We start from the raw sequence: 22,358 nt of genomic DNA on the forward strand, positions 1-22,358 counted from the left end.
TCATCGTTTGTATGCCGCGTATGTTGTATTTCACGGTACGTTTGGATTAAAGCTATTGCTTGTAAATTAGGTGACGTGCTGTTGCGTCGTCCTTCATTGTTATGAGCATATCTGAGTCATTCTGTTCCTTGTACTTCGGTTGAACGCCAGCTTGGGCTTGCAGAGTTTCACACATGCACTGATTCACTTTTTCTTAATTTCAGAGTCAGTGCGAGGTAACTTCCCAAGAAGCTGCGCTGTCTGATGAAATCATTAGGGCATCCCATCCTCGACGTTATCGGTAAGTCGCGACTGTCGGTGAACTTTGTGTCACAATAAATTCGGCAGCTATCGTGAAAGGGATAAGCAATACGGGTCAAAGCTCACAAGTTGAAAAAAGAAAACTGAGAACAGCGAAACAATCAGTGGAATTAAAGGAAGTAGTGTACGCTAAGAACTACTGAAATGTGGCAAGACGCGCAATTCGTATAAACGCGAAGCCGCTGTTCTTACAGCAGGACAATCGATAATAGAGAGAAAAAAAAGAAGAAAAGTAAGCTAGCCAGTTAAGGTATAGAGAATCAGAGTGTGTGTTCAGATTAGAAAATTGGCCAGTATAGGCTACGTGTGGATGGTAGTCGGCCAGCAGATGGACGTCATTTTTGAGGAGTATGCAGACGTTTCGAGCTGGTGCTATAGTTACATCAAACTGCGCCCCTCGCTCATGATGAGGCTTTTATATAAGGCCCGCGGTGTTGAGGAAGTCGAAAATTAGCCCCAAATGGAAAGCACTGACATCGATAGTAATGTATTGGAATATTCTATGAAGTGAAGTGCGTCTGTACGTAAACTTATTATCGCAATAATTTTTATGCGTGCAAACAAAGAGGTTGATAGGTAAGGTAGACATACCGTGAAGTTTTCTGTTGGCGTTGTCTGTATGTCACTGCAAGTCCTATATGTATACAAGACTGCACTTACCATTGGTTTTATTATAAAGTTTAAAGCAATTCACAGGTTTGACAGAAGAGCCCCATTGTTCAGTCATCATCACGTCGTTATAGTCCGGGGACAACCTGTTGTATACTAGTTCATCTTCTTAGGCGCGTGGTTCTGTTCGCATTTATACGTACATGTGTCGCATTGCGTTGCGGACCTGTTTTGGCTGCTGTTTTTAGATAAATGAACTGTAAAAGAAAGGTTTGAAACGGACAGGGCAGCCGGAAGCGAACCAAACAGGCGGAGTAAAGGCCAGTGGGCTTGAGCAAGGAACGTTTGGGCATATTTTCTCGAAAAGCTACAAAAGGAATGAATGGTATAGCGTGGGAAAAATCGGGTAGAGCACGTCCGCGAAGCTACAATGTGTAAGCTATACTTTCGCTAGAAATGAAGCAGACCTCGTACTCTGTTGCACTTGCGAAAAATATGCGAGCACCTTTATTCGAAAACATTAGTCCATTCGCACAACAAGTTAAGTGGCAAAAGCATGCAATAAACCTTCCGCTATCGACTCATTCTTTTTTTTTTTCTTCGTTAGATATAGCTTTCTGTATACGTTGGTGCAATGACGGGTCAGCGTGAGCTATGATTGAGTTTACGTAATAACATGCCTGCCGCATTATTGCTCATATTCAACCGTTACGTTTACCGGCTGCATCCGTGGCGTGTATACCATCTTTGTGGCGCGCATTATAGCACTCGCGTACGTCTTCTGCACTGAAGTTGTCATGATACACACAGGCTGTGAGCTATCCCGGGAAGCCTTAAATGACGTCCATTCGACAAAACGAGAGTGCGACTCATTTTCACGCATGCGGGGTGCTTGACGCGCCGCCACGCAGTTCAGAGGTGCGGAAACGTAAGATATGGTGCACCTTGCATAATACGCCCTACAGATCAATGTGAAGGTAAAGCTACACGCAGTGGTATATTTGCATGCGCCATATTGGAGCGAAGGGCCGCGAAGTGACGCATAACTTCCTTTGCATGCTGATGAGCAAAACGCCATTTTCTCGCGTCTCCGCATTACGCATCTCGCATTTCCCGCAGTAAGTTGGTTCCTCTTCGCGAGAATTTATCCATACGAATTCGCACACCCGTTGACGAAATGTCTTCTAGGTTTTAGTCTGAATCCACCGCGTATACTGGCTCATTGCAATCCCGTTATTGCAGTACGAGCAGTGAGAATTGTAACCAAGCCTGTGACATTAACAGTGGCAGTAAATTAAATGTAGTGGATCTTCTTTTTTTCCGCGACTGAGTGGTTTTATTATACCGCGCCCCAAGGGCTTACCTATACGCTGTAATAAGGATGAGGAGCCTCACCACTGTTATATAACCGCATGCGGTAGATGCCTGTCATGTCCAGCAAGATTGCCTTCGAATTGAAAAACTGCGCAGGTATAGCATTCTTTCTTTGTGGTTACTACGACACTTTCAGATATTATCTGCAAGGTTAATGAAAGGGAAGGTTGGCATATATGTGAAGCTTGAAAGAAGGTGAAGGAACTCTAATGGATTCCTCAGAAATAAAGCTTGGAATCTGTAGGGAAATTCGTTCTTTTCACGCGGTCGGACCTGCACTTTTCTGATATCTCACGTCAATCAACTTGATTATACCCGCAGAACACATGAAGCATGATGACTTTACAGACATATATCGACGTGCTTTAGCGAGGAGGGAGACCACCGAGTGTGCACAGGAGTGGCTTTATGCGTGGTAAAGTGTTAAATAATGGGCTTAATTCCACAATCGCGCCGTAGTTAGGGCGCCAATTTGTTCTAACCATCGTGTGCGCACGCAAAGAACGAGTATTTCTGCAACTAACCACCCCTGCAATGCGACCATCGCTGTCGGGAGTGAAACCCGCAACTTCGCTTACATGCATATCGCCTTGAGGCATGCAGCTATACGGAGCCGCCGCGGCGAGTCGGTGGCAGTGTGTGCCTTAAGACGCAAGCTGGACTGAATCCCGTTCACTGGCAAATTTTCACTACAAAGATTTAGCGCTTGCTTTTTTGAGGACGTGGACACTAAATAAAGTGCCTCTTCAGTGTTTTCTTTTACATCTGCAGATACGTGGAAAGTTTGCCTACCTCAACCGTTGTCGTTACTTACTCGGTCGAGTTGCTTATGATGCGATAATAATAATAATAATAACAATAATAATAATAATAATAATAATAATAATAATAATAATAATAATAATAATAATAATAATAATAATAATAATAATAATAATAATAATAATCAATCAATGATTTATTTAACGTGCCCAGGAACAACCGTAAGGTCTTTGTGCTGGCGCACGCAAAAAAAAAACAATAAAAATAAACAATACAATACAGACAGTTTTCAGAAATAAAAAGAGCAAAAACACGTAGACAAAGAGAAATGAACACAAAAGGGGAGGAGTAAAATAAGACAACACGAGAAATATTGACGGGGCATAAAAAATTAGATTACATATATACAACTATGTGGAAAGACTGAGAAGGGAAGACTTTGTATATTGTGCCACACTATGTCAAAACAGTGCAAAGCTCGGATAAAAACAATGATTGTGGGCTATGAAAAACGTCAACATCAAGAAAATTAACATTATAGAGACTCTGTATTCTGTGAACGGTAGAGTGTTGGAAGAAGCAGGCGGGTACATGAAACGGTCTGTTCTCTCTGGTTAACTTACGCGGAATTCGAAAATTTACACAATTGAGAAGTACAGGGCAGGATATGATACCGTGGACTAGCTTGTAAAGAAATAAGAGATCAGAGCGATTTCGTCGGCAGTGAAGTGATGGCAGTGATAATAATTCAGCAGTACTTGAACGAGATCCAGAGTCATTTTTAGCAAAGCGATGGTTATATATGCTGAGGAATTTTTTCTGGACTCGTTCAATGGTGTTACCGCTGGATTAAGCAATGCCATTCCATATCACGGACGCATACTCAAGTTGCGGAAGACATATTGCCGTGTACAATTTGTGTAGGGCCATGGGAGACCTGAATTCTCGAGATATTCTACAAACACATCCGAGAGAACGAAGGCCCCGCATAGCAGCACGCTTAACGTGAGAAGAAAAGTTTAACGCGCTGTCAACAACAACACCAAGATCACTGATTTCATAAACCTTGCATAAGGACACAGAATTGACAGAGTATTGAAATGACACGCTAGATGTTTTGCGAGTGATAGACATGAATTTTGTCTTCGAGGTATTCAGAGAAAGGTTATTACCGTCGCACCATTCGGAAAAAGAGCGCAAGTCTGACTGCAGCAAGCGACAGTCGTTAACTGAATGAATTTCCTTAAAAATCTTGATGTCATCGGCATACAAGAGGAAAGAAGAATTACGAATGGCAAAAGAAACATCATTAACGTAAATTAAATATAGGAGTGGGCCTAATACCGACCCTTGAGGGACCCCACTAGTCACTTTATACAAAGAAGAGGTTTGGCCATTTACGGCAACATAACAAGATCTATTGAGCAGATAGCTCTGCAGGAGATTCACAACTGACAAGTCAACATCAAAGTGCGCAAGTTTAACCATAATCAGCGTGTGGCTGACTACGTCAAAAGCCTTGCTCAGGTCACAGTAAATTACGTCAACCTGTCCTCTCTGAGAAATAGGTGTGGAGATCTGCGTCATGAAACTAGCAAGATTTGTGGTAGTTGAGCGGCCAGCGAGAAAACCATGTTGATTTGGAATCAATGAGTTTTTCACACTAAAAGACAATATGTCGTGAAGAGCCAGCTCGAAGATCTTTGATGTGGCACATAGTAGAGAAATCGGGCGATAATTAGAAGCATCTGTTTTAGAGCCCGACTTAAATACTGGAAAAACACGAGCAGTTTTCCACATGCTTGGAAATGTGGAAGTGTCCAGGCAGTTATTAAATATCGTAGTTAGTACTGGGACAAATATACTACCATAAGCTTTTAGTATGGCGGAGGGGATGCCATCTGGCCCACATGATAAGGATGGTTTTAAGCGCTTAATGCATTCGCAGATAAGATTTTCATCCAGCGACAAAGCACTGGATGAGCTAACCGCCTTGGGCTGTTGTCTGATATCAGTGCTAGAGTCTGAGGCCTTATAAACGGATGAGAAATGCGTGGCAAAACAGTCAGCGACGGCATGCACTTCTACCCCATTTGAGTCCAGTAGTCTGAAGGACTCTCCGCTTTTGCTGGACCGTTTACGTACATAGTTCCAAAACTCAGCCGGCCTGTCAGAGGCGCTTTTTTCTAAGAATTCAATATACGAACTATGATCCCGTTTATATAGGCGTTTAGAGAGAGTTCGAAGAAAGCTGAACTCTTCCTTCCACTCGCTGGATGGAGAACATTTAGATTTCCTGTGTGCGTGATCTTTATGCTTCAGTGCACTGATAAGTTCAGATGAGAACCAGTGGGGATATTTACGTTGTTTAGGTGTATATTGGGGAATAAAATTACGCATGCTGCTCAGTACAAGCTCCGTAAACCGATCAACCTGCTCATCAACATTTCGTTTGTCAGTAACCTGTGACCACTCAACGGTAGACAAGTGATGATAGAGGCCCGTGTAATCACCTCGCTTGAAGGCAAATCTCGGAGATTTGTTTACGTAACTGCTGAAGCTCGTTGTTTCGACTGATGCGGATAATCTTACGTTAAGTGGTGGGTGGAATTGTCCGGACGTACAAGAGAGATGTCGGAGCGGGAAACTTCAAGGGGTTGATCGTTTGACACACACAGGTCTAAGACGTTGCCACTGGAATTGACGACTGAGTTAGGTTGCAGTAGGGAATTAAACGCCAGAAAGTCCAAGAGCAGGCTGCACTTTTTCTCTATGAAATGATTGTAATGAGAAAAAGTAAGCGTGCTCCAGTCATTTCCAGGTGCATTGAAATCCCCAAGAACAATAATTCTGTGCCCACTATGAGAAGATACCACAAGTTCAATGGAAGACATGACATCATGAAACGAGGCAGGGGACATGCTGGGCGGTAAATAGAATAATAATAATAATAATAATAATAATAATAATAATAATAATAATATAATAATAATAATAATAATAATAATAATAATAATAATAATAATAATAATAATAACCATTGTGAATGAAAAAAACACAAGGTCTTGGGTCGCTTCATACGTTAGTAGCTTTACATGGAGGCCTTACGAAAGTTTTCATACACTTCGTTTGTTGCGGTCCGCGGCGGCTGCATTCTCGATGGAGGCGAAAATGTATGACGCCCGTGTACTGAGATTTAGGTGCACGTTAAAGAACCCCAGGTGGTCGAAATTTCCGGAGCCCTTCACTACGGCGTCTCTCATAATCATATCGTGGTTTTGGGACGTTAAACCCTTGATATTATTATTATTATTATCGTTTGTTACGGTTTCTCGTACGCTGAGGAAGGGATAACGGCTGCGCGTTATATGGTTATTTTCGTTTATGGAAGGGACGTCTTTTATTATCGGCGTAATGAGCAGTCTTTTACGCTCTTAAGTGGTCTTTTCACTATACGCCTCACTCAAAATGAACTCTTATGTTTGTGTTCTTATACGGTTTTGTCTTTGGCTTTTCTCCACAGGGTTAATCACGCTTTGCAGAACAACATGATCTTCTCTCGCGCCTTCATGTGTGCCAACAACACTGAAATGAACCCGAAGAGGAAGTGTAAAGTGTGGTAAATCGCGACGCATAGACACGCTTGGAGGACGCTCATTTTCCCTTCATTTGCTGGAAGTTTGTGCTTTGAAGACCGTGAACAGTCGACTGCAGACATGGCGACAGAAGCGACCATGTTGATAGAGTTGAACATTTTCTTTCTCTAACTTGATGTCTTTTTTTTTCTTTGGCGCCGAAGAAACTGCTTTTCTTGTGATGTACTGTGTTGTATTTAGTGATGCTAAAAAGATAGTAAAGTGCTCTGTTGACTTCAGAAGAAACGCATATTAAAAACAAAAAAAAAACATGACTTTGAAACTGGCTCTTTGTCTGTGGTCTTGTCGACAGCCCCTTTGGTAATATGCCACTTGTGAAAGGGAGGGATAGTAGTTAACAACTCTTCTTTGAAGCGGATTTTTGTGCGTAAACTATGCCGCAAATTTAAGAAAATGTGCCCCATTTAGGAAGTCTGCTCACTTGAGGCCATGGACGTATGCATGTTAATTCTCGCGAACCATTGCTTTCATGCGTCAATAGCAACGACAAGCAAAGGGCGATCGATCACGCTCTCTCGCTCGTGCATGGCGTCCGTTTGTTGAAGATCTGTTAAAAATACGCATGACGAAAATTGTCACTGGCTGTTCGTTAAGCCTAGCAGTTGTCGCAGGGAAGGTAACTAAAATGCACTAAAAAAAAGAGAAACAAGACGACTAAACGGCGTTTTTACGTGTTCAATACAGTTCCGGACAAACAGAGTGCCAACATCGCAGATGAAATCAGTTCCGCGACGGTATTTCTTTTTCCATCGCTTAAGTACTCAAAGCACGAACCATTCGGAAAGCATCAGCTAGCTGCCGCTAACAGCCGATACGCTGAAATGCGACTGGTTTCGTTTTTCCGAGCGCAACAAAATGTGGCGGACGGCGCTTGCGGGGTTTTCGACAGATGGCGCTCTAGATTTTGAATATCGCCTAATGAAATGACGCGTTTGATCATGGAAGCGCATAATATCTCGCAATTGGAAGTTGGGTGCGTCAGTGAGGCTTCTATAGCATTGTCAGCAAAAGAAATTGCTTTTTTGAGTGGTTGTGCACGTGGCTGATGGTGTTCCTTGGAACATGCGCATTTATGTACATCAAGTACAAAAAAGGGTCGCTCTGCTTCGAAATAAATTGTTGAAAGCTTGCACCCTGTGTGTTACGCCGTCTCTTTTTGTGTCCGTGTCTTTTATGCGCAACGTTATACCCACTAATGGCAAACCAACAGGCCCAAATTGAAACCTTGGTGAATGCTTAACTCCTTTAAACTTTGCTAAACTACGCTCTCCTGTGCCTAGCTTTGCATTACTTAGCACTCCATCGCTGAGGCTTCCCCTGAGCTCCGCTGCTCCTTGGTCTTTACGACATTAAGTCAGTTAAAGGCACGCATAATTTTTTTATTTAGTTCTTCAAGACTCCAAAACAAGTATTTCAGTGGAATGAGTTTTTCTGTAGACTGTAGAGGGTTGCTTCGGGCCCTGTCAAAATGGCTGCAGATAAAGTGTTCTCAAGTTCTTCTAAGGTCATCATTGTAAAGTAGATTGCGGTCAGCTTTATCATGGTTTAATTGACTGCCCTAAACCAGGCACAAAGCGCGCGATATTTCTGGGTCGTTGTTTGGCATGGGACAGGTGTTTAACTATTCATTCGTGAAAACGGGGATTCTTGCCGGCTAGTTCTTTAATTCGTAGTAGTGCTTCCACTTGGAACGCTGCCAGGGATGGATTCCGCTTTCTTTATGTAACTGGCAATTCTATCCGTACCTTACAGTGTCTCTCAGATCAGAGGGCTACATCATCAGGCTCCAATATTGTCAGGCTTTGATGAGTTCATTAAGCACTTCGAGTACTCGTGACTCAAGCACTCGTCTAGGCGGCTAATGAATACGGGTTATGGGTTGAAGCCCTCGAAGTTACTTGGCCTCGGCTGAAGGTGAAGTAAGATCTCGCATTTCTTTCAAGCGTGCACAAGGATTACTCAACATTCAACGGTGGCCATGAATGACAGGTCGTTTTGTTTTTTCGGCTCATCTTATGGCGGAACATTCATTTCCGACTTTCAAAAGCACTCGCTTATACTTAAGAAAAGAAATGCGTTTACTGCAGCCCTTGAAAGGTACCTTCAGATGCAAAGGTCATAGAGGAAATAAACAAGAATCAAGCCACAGGCCCGTATGATCAAGCCTCTAGACTGTGTTCTTTTTGTATGTTCAGAAAGGGCTAGAAGGAACTCATTAGGCTTTGACACAAAGAACGGCACGCTGAATGCGAAAAATGGGATGACATTCGATAGCGTATCATTACGGGAGGCTTCGAAAAGAAGTCCCCAGTTTGCCCAGGCACCATATTTACCTTAAAAACGTCATTTCGCCCCCACCACTCGAAAAATAATTTAAGCAAGAGCTCGAGCCGTTTCTAGCCTTCAGTCTTGCTTATTAAAGTTTATTGATATAATCTTTTCTTGAGTGTGTGCGATGTCAGAAAAAGTTGAATAGAACTGCACTGGCTCGTGGGTCTTACGCGAGAGCCAGTCAAGCCGCGGTTCTCGACGACCGCTTGGAGGGTCTGTGACGACACGCAACAGAAAACTCCATTTTGTATGAAGTGAAAGGAAGAAGGCTTTCTTGAATATTATTCTGAAATACGGCTCGCACTCGTCTAAGAGCCTCTCTTTGCTCTCGCAATCTTTATTACGCGTGCGGCCTTCGTAGCATTGAGGTCTCTACCCGAACCTCTTTATTTCTAACTGCGCGTAATCTTCGTTATTAATTTGTACGACGAATATGTGCTCTATTACTTCCATAATGGATTTGTTTGTTCACGAATTCAACCTCCCCCGTACCCCAAACCAGTATCCCAGCTTGCCCTGAACTGCAATCTCTGGACTGCCCACGCTGGGTTTGGTGGCACACTCGTGGATGCAATTCATTTCTGGAGTTATAAAGCTTCTTTTAACAGTGGAACTGTTTAAGCTTTTCGTTCTGCGTGCGGCGTTCGCAAAAACTCGGCGGATATGCGCCACTGAAAGCGGGTATGACCATCGATGCCTAGTGATAACTAATCGTTAACCAATCATTAGCTAATCGATAATCGATCAACAAACGATAACCAATCCATAGTCAATCGACGGACAATCAATAGCTAATCGATCAATAACCGATAGAAAATGCTTGGATTAGCTTAGCCTGACCACAAAAATGTATGACCGATACGTTGTAATAACCAATCGATAGCCAAAGAATAATTGATGAATAACTCATAAATTCTAGAAAAAAGTTTCCTCGTGCTTACCCTAGCCGTACATACGATGTGCACCGAAAGAAAAGGAAGAAAAAAACACATAGAAAGACAGAGAAATAAATAAACAGAGAACGAGATAGAAAGAAACAGACATAAAAAACAGAGAGAAAAAAAAAGAGAGAGCGAGCACAGCCATGTACAGCATAGTATAGTAAGGGGCGGGAAAGGAGAGTGAGGGTGAGGAGGGGGGCAACACCGCCAGCTCCATAGTTCCCTCAGTCTTCGCATCACTATGCGTTGCTGCCCCAATACTTTAAGAATCACGTTCACGTTCGAAAAACGTCAAGTGATCGGAATTCAAGAGGAGACAACCTTTCTTTTTTTCCTTTCTTTTCTTTGCGAGCTTTCGTCTGCCTAGTTGGGCGTAAGACTTTTGCAGGAGTGGCGCCCCCCACCGTAAAAGACGGGAAGGCGTGCAAACACGAGCGCAATGGAAGAGAACAAGACAGCACAAACGCCGTTCTCTTCTCTTGTGTCTATGTTTGCACGCCTTGCCTTCCTTTATGATGCATCCTTATCAACTAGCTAGACTTCTAAGCGGCCCCTATTCGTGTGTGCGACGAGCTCCAAAAAGATACAACGGCACAAATACGCAACGACTGAATTGATGCGAGTCAAAAATTTTGCATGAATAACGTTATATGCTTGCGGCTGGTTCCTGTTTTTGTTCAAATTAAATTACGAGAATAGTTTAGTGCACCGCACTAAACTTTGTTTTAGTGCATCACATTAACAGCTTTTTTTGTCACAGTCCTTCTTTTTCAACCTTGACAGAATGAAAATAAACTGCATTTGATATGACTTGATATTTCCCTACCGCATTTGTTTGGGTCCGTGGCAAAGAAAAAAAAAAGAAAGACGGACCGATTCCGGAGACAGTGCCATATCGGTTCTACTCACGGCTCGGTATTAACTATAGTGGTGTGCGAATATTTGAAATTTGAAATATTCGATTAGATTTGTTTGTAACGACCCGCTTCACAGCCCGCACAAGCTACCAAGCGCCCGACTTGGTTGCTCGATCAATGCGGCGTAGTGGTGAATAAAGTTGAATTCCTATTTTTTTTTTCGCTGTGAGGAGAACGCACAACATTCGCCGAATGTGTCGACATTCTATTCTCCTTTACACAGGTTGAATTTTATTGTCTTGATCTTGTATTCTGATTAGGAATCTCACTTGATTCCCATTGGCTTCTGTTTAGTAGCGCAGTACACAGGCAGGCAGCAGTCGTATAAGACGGTGCCACACACCGCGGAGTTCTTTTAACGAGTATAAAGGTGCTACAAAAGATAATGTGACATGCTAATTATCTTCTCAAGATTGTTTGAGATCCCTGAATTTAACAACTGCTTATGTAAATGAGATATACAGAGTACGTTACTAAGCCTATGTTACATCACAATAATTATAGGCAGAGCCCCCCACAAGGTACGCCGATATCCAAAACTATTGTTCACGAAATGCACTTCGTTTTATCAGCAGAGAGGATTTTGTCTGTTTTTGTTTATTTAACTGGGGGCCCATGCTATCTTTAGCAAAAAAAAAAAAAAATCCCTAGGTCTGATGGCGCTTCGGTTTGTTTATGGGTAAAAGTTTGCAAATAGTTGATAGCGAATTTCACACGTTATTTAGACCATTTTAGGTGAACTTGCGCATAATTAATACTGTTATAGTGCAATAGCTTGGTCTACCATACTGGCAAAAGGGATCTACACTGTCAGATAGTTATATGATATATTATTCCCGCTGACATAGCTGTTCATGCAAATTTTCAGGCGAGTTAGGCATTTGATGAAACAGAGCCTATTTCCAAGGAATTGAATCTACATCCCAAGTGACGCAGTGAGGTTGGTGTTGGACCTCAACAGTACTGCATTTCGAAAGCAGTCATAGACATTATGGTAAATTATTCTGCCAGTATTTGATTTGATGATGTTTCTTTGTGAAGCATTTCCGAAACAAAACAGTGTCGCAAATCGTCGTACCTTCTTGGAGACTCTGCCTTAATTATTCTGATACAACACTAACTCCGTAACTTACTGCATCTTCATTAGAGAAGCAATTTCTCAGTTCGAAAACTGAAAACTTCTTTGAGGAGATAATTAGCATGCTGGGTATCTTTCAAGTAGCGCTTTTGTAATCGTTACAGGAACTACGCGATTTATGACATAGCCTTGGGGTGGCTCCTATGCTTGTAAGACAGTATTGTATTTATATTATTGCAATACATTATACCTATAGTTCTGTATTTGGGAAGTCGTTAAAGATGCAATCATAAAAATATACTTGCTGTATTTATTCAGATGTTTGCGGCAAAAATGTTGCAGCTGATTTTTAGAGATACCCATGGGTATTGAATGCTATTTCAGCGTGAACCTTGAAAAATAAGCAGGAAGATTAAAGGCGACACTAGCTGGAGCTGGTGTTATTTCTTAAGCGAACTCCGAACCGTGGGAATCTGGGTCCTCTTGAGAGCATAGAAATTACTTCGCCAGTCTGGCTGCTGTAAACAACAGATGGCTTTGATTTCAAATCCGCTTTTTTGCAATCCCAGCGTCGGTGCGCCTGTTTATTCATGAGCCGAATAATTTCGCGAAAAATCGCTGAGTGCATGCGCTCGCGAGTCCAGCCGCCTTGGATGGAGAGGGACATACAAAAAAGATAAACGCTGCCGCATAATGTCGCTGTAACTTCCCGGACGCATCACAAGAAATTATTCGAGGAACCCATTTGCCCACTTGCGACACACGATATAAACGGGACAGGAATTGAGAACAAAACGCTTCATGAGCAACATGGCGCGAAAAAGAAATGCCTCAAAGAATAGTTTTTTTTTTTTACCGGAACGAAATCTTAGGATAGAGGTGGTTATGGGCATGTACAATCACAAACGGTTCGTCACTTTACTTGTGATTGTTTCAGTTTGTCCTTCGGTCTAGCCTGTATATATCTATGCTTTTTCATCACGGAAATAAAGCGAGTGACGACTGTTATACAGCTCCTGCCGCGGTTCTTATCCGCCGATGTATTTTGAATGCCATATGTTGCAGTTATATCAGTGTCAGACTACTCGCGGAAGTTTGATGCATATTTAAACAACCTTCTTCCGCGAAAAAAAGAAGAGAAGGATTGTTTACAAAAAGAAGGCGCGATGCAGAGCGTTTTGCACTTAATGCTGCATAACCAAAGCAGCGCACGAAGCAGATCGTGTATGAAGCATAATTCGAGTATGTTTGGTTAAATGCTTACGTTTTTCTTTTAATTTGGCGAGAGAAGTAAAAGGTCGAAGGAGCCGTTGCAAGTGCCCCCGGGGCTGAGTATCAATCAATCAATCAATCAATCAATCAATCAATCAATCAATCAATCAATCAATCAATCAATCAATCAATCAATCAATCAATCAATCAATCAATCAATCAATCAATCAATTTACTTAATTTTTCCATTCGCCAAGTAGTGTAGCCAACCGGGCTCTTTTGTGGTTAACCTCCCGGCATTCTGCCCGTCTCTTTACTTCTATGGCGGCATACATAGAGTGTGCACATAAACATGAGCAAATGAACATACCCCATGCGTGGATACAATAATCAAAAGAACGCAACACGCATAAACAATATATAGTGAAGAAAATAGACAAGGAAAAAGAAACTGCGTCAAAGATATTTTTCATACCTGAGATTCCAGGTATGAGCCCCACGAGAAGAAAGAATGAAGTTCAAACCTGGAACATAAGGTACTAGCAAAACAATTTCGTGATAAAATATTTAATACAGAAGGTTGAGTGATTGATTATCATCGTTTCGGGTACGTATTTTGTGCGTGGTGTTCCCTTTTTGAATTTTTTATAAGCCGTAAAGGATACACAAAAGTGTACTCGGCTAAATGTGCCATTCCTTTAAGCGCTCAGATATTGATTTTTGTGTTTCATGTTTGTCCCGAAGAAATAGACGTAATTTATAAACACTCAAAACCTTAGGAAAATCAGCAGTTTGGATGAGCTGTGCGGAGGCTAATTTGTAAATGATGGCTAATGATCTAAATGATCTCTGGCTAAGTTGTAAATGATGCGTAAAGCGTACTTGTGAAGAGCGCAGACCTTTTCTAAGGTTGTGCGCATGGCAGTGCCCCATACGGGTTGGCAGTAATTCACTTGTGACGTAAACAAAGATTTGAAAGGCAGCAGTTTGAAATTAGGTTAAGGCGGGGCAAAATGAGAGACGGGGCAACACGCTACATTTTGACTTTGCTGCCATGTATACCTGAAACAGAAACGTACATTTATTTTGCTCTTTGTTTCATTGACAAGTTTCGGTAGTTGTCTATTTCTTTTGAAAAGCGCAGTTGGGCAGTTGTTACACGTGAACTCGGAACCCGCCAAAAAGGGGTGAAATTCTTCTCTCTGAAAATTTTAAAGCCTTGCGTGAAGGCACTCGAGCATCAGTATAGCACCGTAAATATTAAAGGGACCGACAACCCATTTTTCTCCACCCAGTTTTTTACGGCGCAATAGAAAGCACACCCGTCATAGTGTTTGTAGCTGCAGCGGTTAATCCGAAAAGCGCATGTTTATTTTACTAGCAGCATTTTTCGGTCTGAAAAGCCCCTGAACTGTACGTAGATGTCCTCCAGCAACGCTGTGAAGCGATAGCGATGCTGATAGCCCTCCTCGCATTATGCTCAAGGTTTTGCTTTTACAGGAGTGGGTGAAACTGTGGTTAACCACCTTCATATCGACATTTTCGACCGTTTTGGATCATAGAAAGCTGTAGATTAAGTTTTCCGAACGCTCGTCGTAACGTGAGATCTCTTTACTGCCTCGCGAGCTAGGCGCTCGTGGCCTCCTCGATTAGTTTCGGCCACGCGTCTCCGGAGGCAATCTCGGAGACCGCGAGGCGCTCCTCGTACTTTTCCAACACGTCGGCAGGTGCCGCTAGGCCCTCAGCTAACAACGCTCATGCTGCCGCTCATGAGCATCGGGTCATACGTCAAGCGAAGGCGGCGCCACTGTTCCGCTCAATGCAAACAAATGCATATCTGCACGTTTTACGTTAGAAAAGATTACAATAAAAAAATCACAGCATATGCACGGAGTGAATGATGATGATTGGGCGAAGCTGCGGAGGTTCATCGGTAAACCGTGAATCTTCCGTGAATTCTGCCCAGTGCATCATCACCGACGTGAGATCGGGCGCGTTTATACTAAAGGTTCGATGAGTTATGACGACTTGCAGCTCACTTTAATTTTAAATGTACGCTGTGAATTTTCATTGTTTAGAAAACCATTGCTTTAGAAAACATCTGGCGTCTTTCGTTAAGCAGCTGGTGTCTTTTCGTTTTGTTTTAGAAACATCTGGCGTTCTTTCGTTTTGCTTTTACAAAACATCTGGCGTCTTTCGTTGGTTTATTTCATCAATCAACGGCGTTTTGAACAAAATTTTTATTGTTTATCACGTACAGGAGAAATCTCACCAGGCACTACCTTGGAGGTGAACAATGGCTGCTAATGGGAATGAGAGACAGAAGAAGTCGGCTTTTAGTTAACGCGCACGGTGCGAATGTTTTATTGTTCAACAACGCACAGGAAAAATCTCCCACCGGCACCACCTTGGAGGTCAAAGCGTAAGACTGGTTACACACTACGACTACTACTACGAGGGACGAACGGGTGCCGCCTTAAGGAGCTTCGCCCCTAAAAGTGTATTTTAACGATAATATAGAGACAATTAATATCGCGCACATCAGTAAAAGGTCACGTGATAGGTACATGCGCACGTTCACTTTTTTGCCGCGAGAGGTGCCAAAAGTAATCGTACCAGAGCGCAACGCCAACTTGCAAAGAGCGGTTGTCGACGCAAACAAAGAGATATGGCGAATTAGACGAGAAAAGGGTTTCGAGGTAGTGGAAATAAACAGGGAGGTGCACAGGTGGAGTGGTTTCCAAAGATATAGAATTCACTTCGCTAAGAGGCTTGGTCATGAGGTGGGCTGGCGACTGGCAGGACGCGCAGTAGCTTTTCTGGGGGGCACGCGGGCCCTTCGGAGTCCGGGGTGGCTAGTAACAAAGAAAACAACCAGGAGGGCTCTTTGACAGGTAGTATTGGTAAAAACCAGAAAAAAAAGGTAAAAGAAAAAAAAGAGAGAAGGCGCGTGTTGCAATTAGTTAGATAAACATGCAGAGTGGCAGAAAAAGGGCAAAATGGTTAGAGATTGAGGAGCAGTTAAACAAAGAACAGATAGGCGCTTATGCGGTTACAGAAACACACCTTAGAGACTTGGAAGAGCTACCACATATTGACAGTTATGTTTGGGATGGGTGCAACAGGATGATATCAGAAAGGAAAGGTGGGGGTGTAGGAATGCTAATTCACCACGGCGCCAAATGGTTTAGAGTGAAACAGACGTATTCAGAGCACTTCTGTGTTTCCGGCACATTAGGTGGAAAGAAAACGTGGATAGGGGTAGCCTACTTGTGGATGGAGAATAACTGCAGAGAAAAGAATCAGGAGATAGTGGATTGCATGAGTGCGGATATTAAGGAATTTGGTAATGGGGGCGAAATCATCCATCTAAGGGAAATGATTGCCCACATACATGACCTTGACGGATATTCAGACATCAATGGGAAGTTATTGCTAGATCTCTGCGAACAACGTAGTCTGGAGTTAGTTAACACGGGGTCTGAATGCGATGGGCAGATAACGTGGGAAGTCGGAAACAAGTAATCAAGCATTAGTTGTGGTCTCATGACTGAAGAAATTTATCACAAACTGAGAGAAATGAGAATAGACGAGGAAGGGGTTAAAATCTTGGGCAGTGATCACGAACGAATAACATTGCAAATGGCATATAAAACTGGAAGAGCACACACACACACACACACACACACACACACACACACACACACACACACACACACACACACACACACACACACACACACATATATATATATATATATATATATATATATATATATAGAAAGTCTGGCAGCTCGTATTTAAATGACAAACGAATAACAAATAGTGACGAAAGAGATAGGCAAAGAGAAGAAAACTGTTTGCTAGAAAGGAAATCGGAAGCCAAAAAGTTGGTCGAACAAGGAAATCCAGGAAGCGATCGAGAAACGACGTGAAGCATCAAGGAAGCATAGACAAGCAAAAAAGAAGCAGCGGCCGCAGGACGAAGTCAACAAAATATGGGAAATATATTTAGAGAAAACATGGAGGAAGGAATAAAATAAGGAGAGGCAGTTACGTCACATTTCTTGAAGCCGGAAGTAGGGAAGGGTAGAGAAGGCTCCTTCTCGCAAGGTTGGGCACGCTAACTCGCTGACGCATGCGTCGTTAGCGGCTAGCAGACTATCACGTCGCGCCTGCAGAGCGTCGAGGCGCCGTGAGCTGACAGACGAGCCGAAGAACGAAGCATGTGATTGTATCGAAGGAAGAACAAAGGAGCGGCAATGCCTTCTTCCAGTGTGCCCAGGTGCCGCTCGCGCGCGATAAGAAAGGAACCGGGCGTCACCTTCCACGCGTAAACGTATTGCATTTGCTTTGTATTTGACGCATGATCGAAAGTAAACGCATGCGCTAGCTCTCAGAACATAATGCACGATACTGCATGCGTGAGCGTAGTGTTCCTCTGCTTTATTCATGGCTGTAGAACATGCTGTAGAGGAATGGAAAGCTGGGCCAGTTGGTGACTCTCCTTGACTATTAAAACATAGCGCAACGACGACGCAGACGACACGATCATTGCGCTGGTGTTTGTCTTTTCGTCTTCTTTGTGCACGTCGTGGTTGCGCGGTGTTTCAATTTTTCGTGGCTGTTTGTCCATTTGTTATTAATGTATGCGAATGCGCGTATGTATTGTTGCATGCTTTCAAACAGCTTTCCCAAAGATCCCCATCGTCGGAGGCTATGGATCGAAGCCATAAGACCCGGTCAACGCGACTGGGAACCGGCGAAGTCGGCTTGCGTGTGCTCAAAACACTTTGCACTTGAACGATTCAATCGGGCGTCGCCGCTGGTAGTTCGCCTCCACGAGGATGCCGTCCCTGCCCTGGTGAGAGACCGCAATAACTGCGCCCTGGAGATTGTCCAATAAATTTCCAACTTTGTGCTTCATGTTTATTCAGCTGAATGCAAGAAAGCAATGGTGCAATTCGGCAGGATGGTCGCGGCGGACAGCTCGATCGCTTTTTTTTTTTCCAGGAGAAACGTTAAGTTCAGGGCACGCGGCATTTTAGAGTCACTATATGCTACCTAAAGGTAGCATATACAGTAACTCTACGCGACGTAATCTAACAGCAACATCTGAATTGGTCTTCTTACGTAGGGGCATGCGGCGCCTTCAGATTATCCCCGGCCTGTGTGTGTCTTAACGTTTGCACGAACGTCGTGGCACTCGAGCCTACAGTGGCACGGGTCGGTCGTCTACGACCGCATAGAAGATAACTTTCGCTCACATAAACTTACCGCGTACAAAAGGTAAAAAATCCGAGCCCGAGCGCTCCAAGTTGCTTTACAAATCACCTGACTGAGTGAAACAATATTGGGTCAGGCACGTCTTTTCGACCCTTGACGCTGGAACCTTCGCTGAGCGCTCCGGGCCAGTGCTTTGCAATCGTTGGCACCGTCGTGCGCGGGAACGGGTCACCGCCGTCTCCCACATTAAGAGGTGTCGTTTCTTTTTTCTCGGAAATGTAGCATTTCACCGCTAGGGGACACAACAGCACGGTGCCAAAGGCTAACAAGGAAGCTGCGGCGTGACGCCTTTGCGGAGAAGCTGTAGCGGGCTTCGAAAACAACCACTTGCGTCTGCATGCTGAATGAACTGAACACGCAATCGTGAAGACCGACGCTCACTGTAGGCTTCGAAAACCGTGCGTCATCCGCGAAACGAAACGATCGCATAAAAATGCATATTCGCAACTCTGTGGCCGGCTCTGTGGTGGTGGAGCAGAGTACACGAGCCGGCGGCGTGCCCGTAGAATCCCAGCAGCCGTTGCGAAAAAACCACGTGACTTCCGCCACACTTTTTGCGCTGCAGCTCGGATAGCGAGGGCCTCTCCTTAGTTTTCCTTCCTCCATGAGAGAAAAAATTCATTGTACAGGAATTGGTCGAGGCAAAAAGTCACAGTTTCGCCTCAAGGGCGAAGCAATGAATGCGATGGCAAGAAATTGGAATGTCACAGGAAGAACGGCAAGGAGCTAGAAACTTGCTGCGCGCTGCTCAAACACAAAGAAGGACGCACGAAAAGAACGCAGGTATACATAAGACGAGCGCGAACTGTCACAGCGGTTAGTTCAACTAACCCTTATTTTGGCTCTTCTAGCTAACACATCACTCCTTTCGCAAACGCGGCCGCTGCAGCGGGCAAAGTGACCTTCGTGCAGTCTATAGCTTCAACGCAAACTTTGCGGTGAAAGCACAAGACGTAAAAAACTCCCCCTCAAGAGATGATTGCGCGAGCACGGTCGACCACGCTCTAAATGTCAAAGTATAAGTCGAAGGCGCACATCCCAACTCCGGCGAAACACTAGACAGTTTTAGAATTGGGGACCCAAGAAATTTGCGACCCGCCATGACGCATGCGCAGAATGCAAGCCACTCTCGGATTCTTGCACTCGCGTTGTCCCAAGACCCTGCAGCGCCTTCCTTTGGGCGGCAAACAAAACCGCAGAGCGCGCGACCGCAAGGGAACAAAATAAAGACGGCACTTGGCAGTGGCACGTGAAGCCACGGCTCGCGTTCCCTGTGGCCGTCGATTCTGGTCAATAAGATAAAACTTCATTTGGCTCTAGTTGGTACATATTCCTGAAGCTAAAATTGCAGTGCAAACGCACTTGTTCTTACCGCTTTACTTCTTTGTCCTTGCACCCATTTGAATATGGTTTCATGTCTTCGCGTATCTAATACACTATCATCCTTGTTACACGTTTTCGTTTAGAGCCATTTTTGTGTGCACATGTGCGGTAAGGTTGCCTTGGGCTTATATATGCAGTGTCGTATGAAAGAATAAAGCAGTTGTATTCAGTGCTCGTGTCGTACCTTTCGCTTCTTTGTGGGTGTCTTGCGCGTTTGCGCTGTAATTTTAGCCTCAGGATTCTGGTCACTGTGTAACATATATACTGTGATTCTGGTTCTGCCGTCCCTTCTCGACATTTCACTTGTGGCTTCTTTCCTCCTGTGGCATAAGCCTACAAGAGCCAAAGCGTTCCCACTAGCTCGCGCCACCGCGAGCCACGGGACGCTCTTCTTTTTTCCTGGCCGACTGGCCACGAGTAGCGTGGCGCTACAACCACAAAATGGAAAGCTAGCGCGTGTCGCCAGCGATACGACGTAAACGCAGCGTACGCAACGATGCAGCATGGCCCGCGTCTCGCATAATTTTAATTTTGCCACGTGTGGCGTCCCGTGCGTTTCACCCAACGCCGCATGCGTTTGTATTCTGCCGTTAGTATCCTGGAGAACTAATGAGGCATGGACCACTAGACAAATGTAAAAAAACGATGACCTGTGGGCTGAAAAAAACCAAAGAGCTCTCTGTTCTGACGAAGAAATGGGGTGGACGTGATATATGTCTTCGCACGCGCGACAATATGCAACGTCTTCTTGGTATCGCGGTTGGTCTACTTGTTGCAAGTACTGCCATGTACCAGGATCAATATTCAGAGGATTCATAGGCTATTGGCAGTTTTCGTGTGGCAGTCCCAGTATGAACGGACAAGCCGCAACAACCTTTTCTTAAGACTAAAAAGAGGAGGATTGGCCTTACCGCACCTATTCTTGAGGCAAGTTGTTTCAAGGTTTCTTTTTCTACGTAACCAGTGCGACCCATTTTTACGGACATTCCTTCAAATCAGAGTTGCATCAGCTTTGCCAAACTTTATTGTTACTTCGAATGATGAGCTCTGTCATGGTGTCAGTAGCTTTCTGCGAGAAATTGTTTTGGCTTTTCGATTTCTCAGTGCCAGATTTAGTTTGGATTATCGGTCTAATGTCACTCGAAAGCGTTTGACGAGAGATTTGATTGAAAGTGTTTTTCCTGTTCCTTTGTATCGATCCATGTATAGTGGAGGACAAGGAGAAGATATTTTGAAGAGAGTTAAAAGAATTATCATACCAGCCGGAGTTAAAACGTTCTTTTTTAAGTTACACACTGATACGCTTCCGGTTAAAACGTGGCTAGAGCAAAGAGGTGACTTTTTACCGTGGGGATCCAATTGCTTACCTTGTCAAAAACCAGAGTCGATAGAGCACGTCTTTATCGATTGCTGGGACGCCTTTTTATTTTGGGATGTTCTCCAAAGAACACTTCATAAGGAATTGCCACTTACACCACGCGGGATTCGGTTCTTAGCAATAGAACCGGGACTTTTAAAAGACGATATGTTCTTTCTCCATGGCTTGCACAGTATATGGCGAAGCCGCAAGGCAGTTAGGCATTGTGATTTAGATGATCGGCCAGTTCGTATTTATTTTATTGAACAAATGTGCAAGTTGCGAGAAGAATTTGCAAAACTTTGCTACGATGATGAACTACTGATTGTTATGGACGACATGTGTCATCTGAAACCACTTTAAGCATGTGTGGCACGTGGCATATTATGTTTAAGCTATAACACTAAGCTTGAAGCTTAGTGGGGATGTATTTGTTTTTGTTTGAATGTTACATTCTGCAATCAAGACAAAATAATGAGGCATCGCATGGCGTAATTGTCTAAGGCAGCGCGCTGCGGAGCAAGGGGTCGCAGGTTCGAAAACGCGGTCGACCGCCTTGGAATTTTTTCTTCTGAACCATCTTTATTTGTGGCGTTTACTTATATATATATTTGAAAGTACCTTACATGGCCACGTGGGCATTGGGTAAGGGGGGCGTAACAGAAATTGCATACACAAAAGGTATAAACCAATTTGCATGAGGTAAGCAAAACAGATATGCAAGAGCAAAGCATGTCAAACAAGGAAGTAGTACAATAAAAATGCTATAAAAGGTCGATGATACAGGAACCAGGCACAAAAAGTAACATCAAAAGTGAAATACAAGTTACATAGAATAATTTTGTGCCCAATAAAATACATAGACAAATACATGTGATACAGCGGATACCATGGAATAAGGGAGGTGGGAGGGGGGACTACAACATGAAAGTATCGCACATGTAACTACGTAATCAACTGAATGACCCCTGAAAACATTAATAATTCTCTATAAGTTGGGCAGAACATGGTTTGCTGGTGATATGCGCGTTAAGGGACTGCCGAAATTTGTCTGAGTCAGCTTCCACGACTGTAGTATTAGGTAAGCTATTCCATAGTCGTGTGGCACGCGGAAGAGCCGAATAGTTGAAGGCGTCAGTGTTGCCGTAAAGT

General features: G+C 43.7%; 1 protein-coding gene across 1 annotated transcript in view; it reads left to right on the forward strand.

Moving 5' to 3' along the window:
• LOC119383146 (neprilysin-21-like) overlaps positions 1–6,912 on the forward strand; it is a 47,877-nt gene extending 40,965 nt beyond the window's left edge. The window contains exons 17-18 of the mRNA XM_049413066.1: positions 204–280; positions 6,569–6,912. Coding sequence (XP_049269023.1) covers positions 204–280; positions 6,569–6,668 — 177 coding nt within the window. The 3' untranslated portion in view covers positions 6,669–6,912. The remainder of the gene's footprint in view (positions 1–203; positions 281–6,568) is intronic.
• Positions 6,913–22,358: the final 15,446 nt, after the last annotated feature.

Source organism: Rhipicephalus sanguineus, chromosome 1 (assembly GCF_013339695.2).
Source record: "Rhipicephalus sanguineus isolate Rsan-2018 chromosome 1, BIME_Rsan_1.4, whole genome shotgun sequence".
Lineage (NCBI taxonomy): Eukaryota > Metazoa > Arthropoda > Arachnida > Ixodida > Ixodidae > Rhipicephalus > Rhipicephalus sanguineus.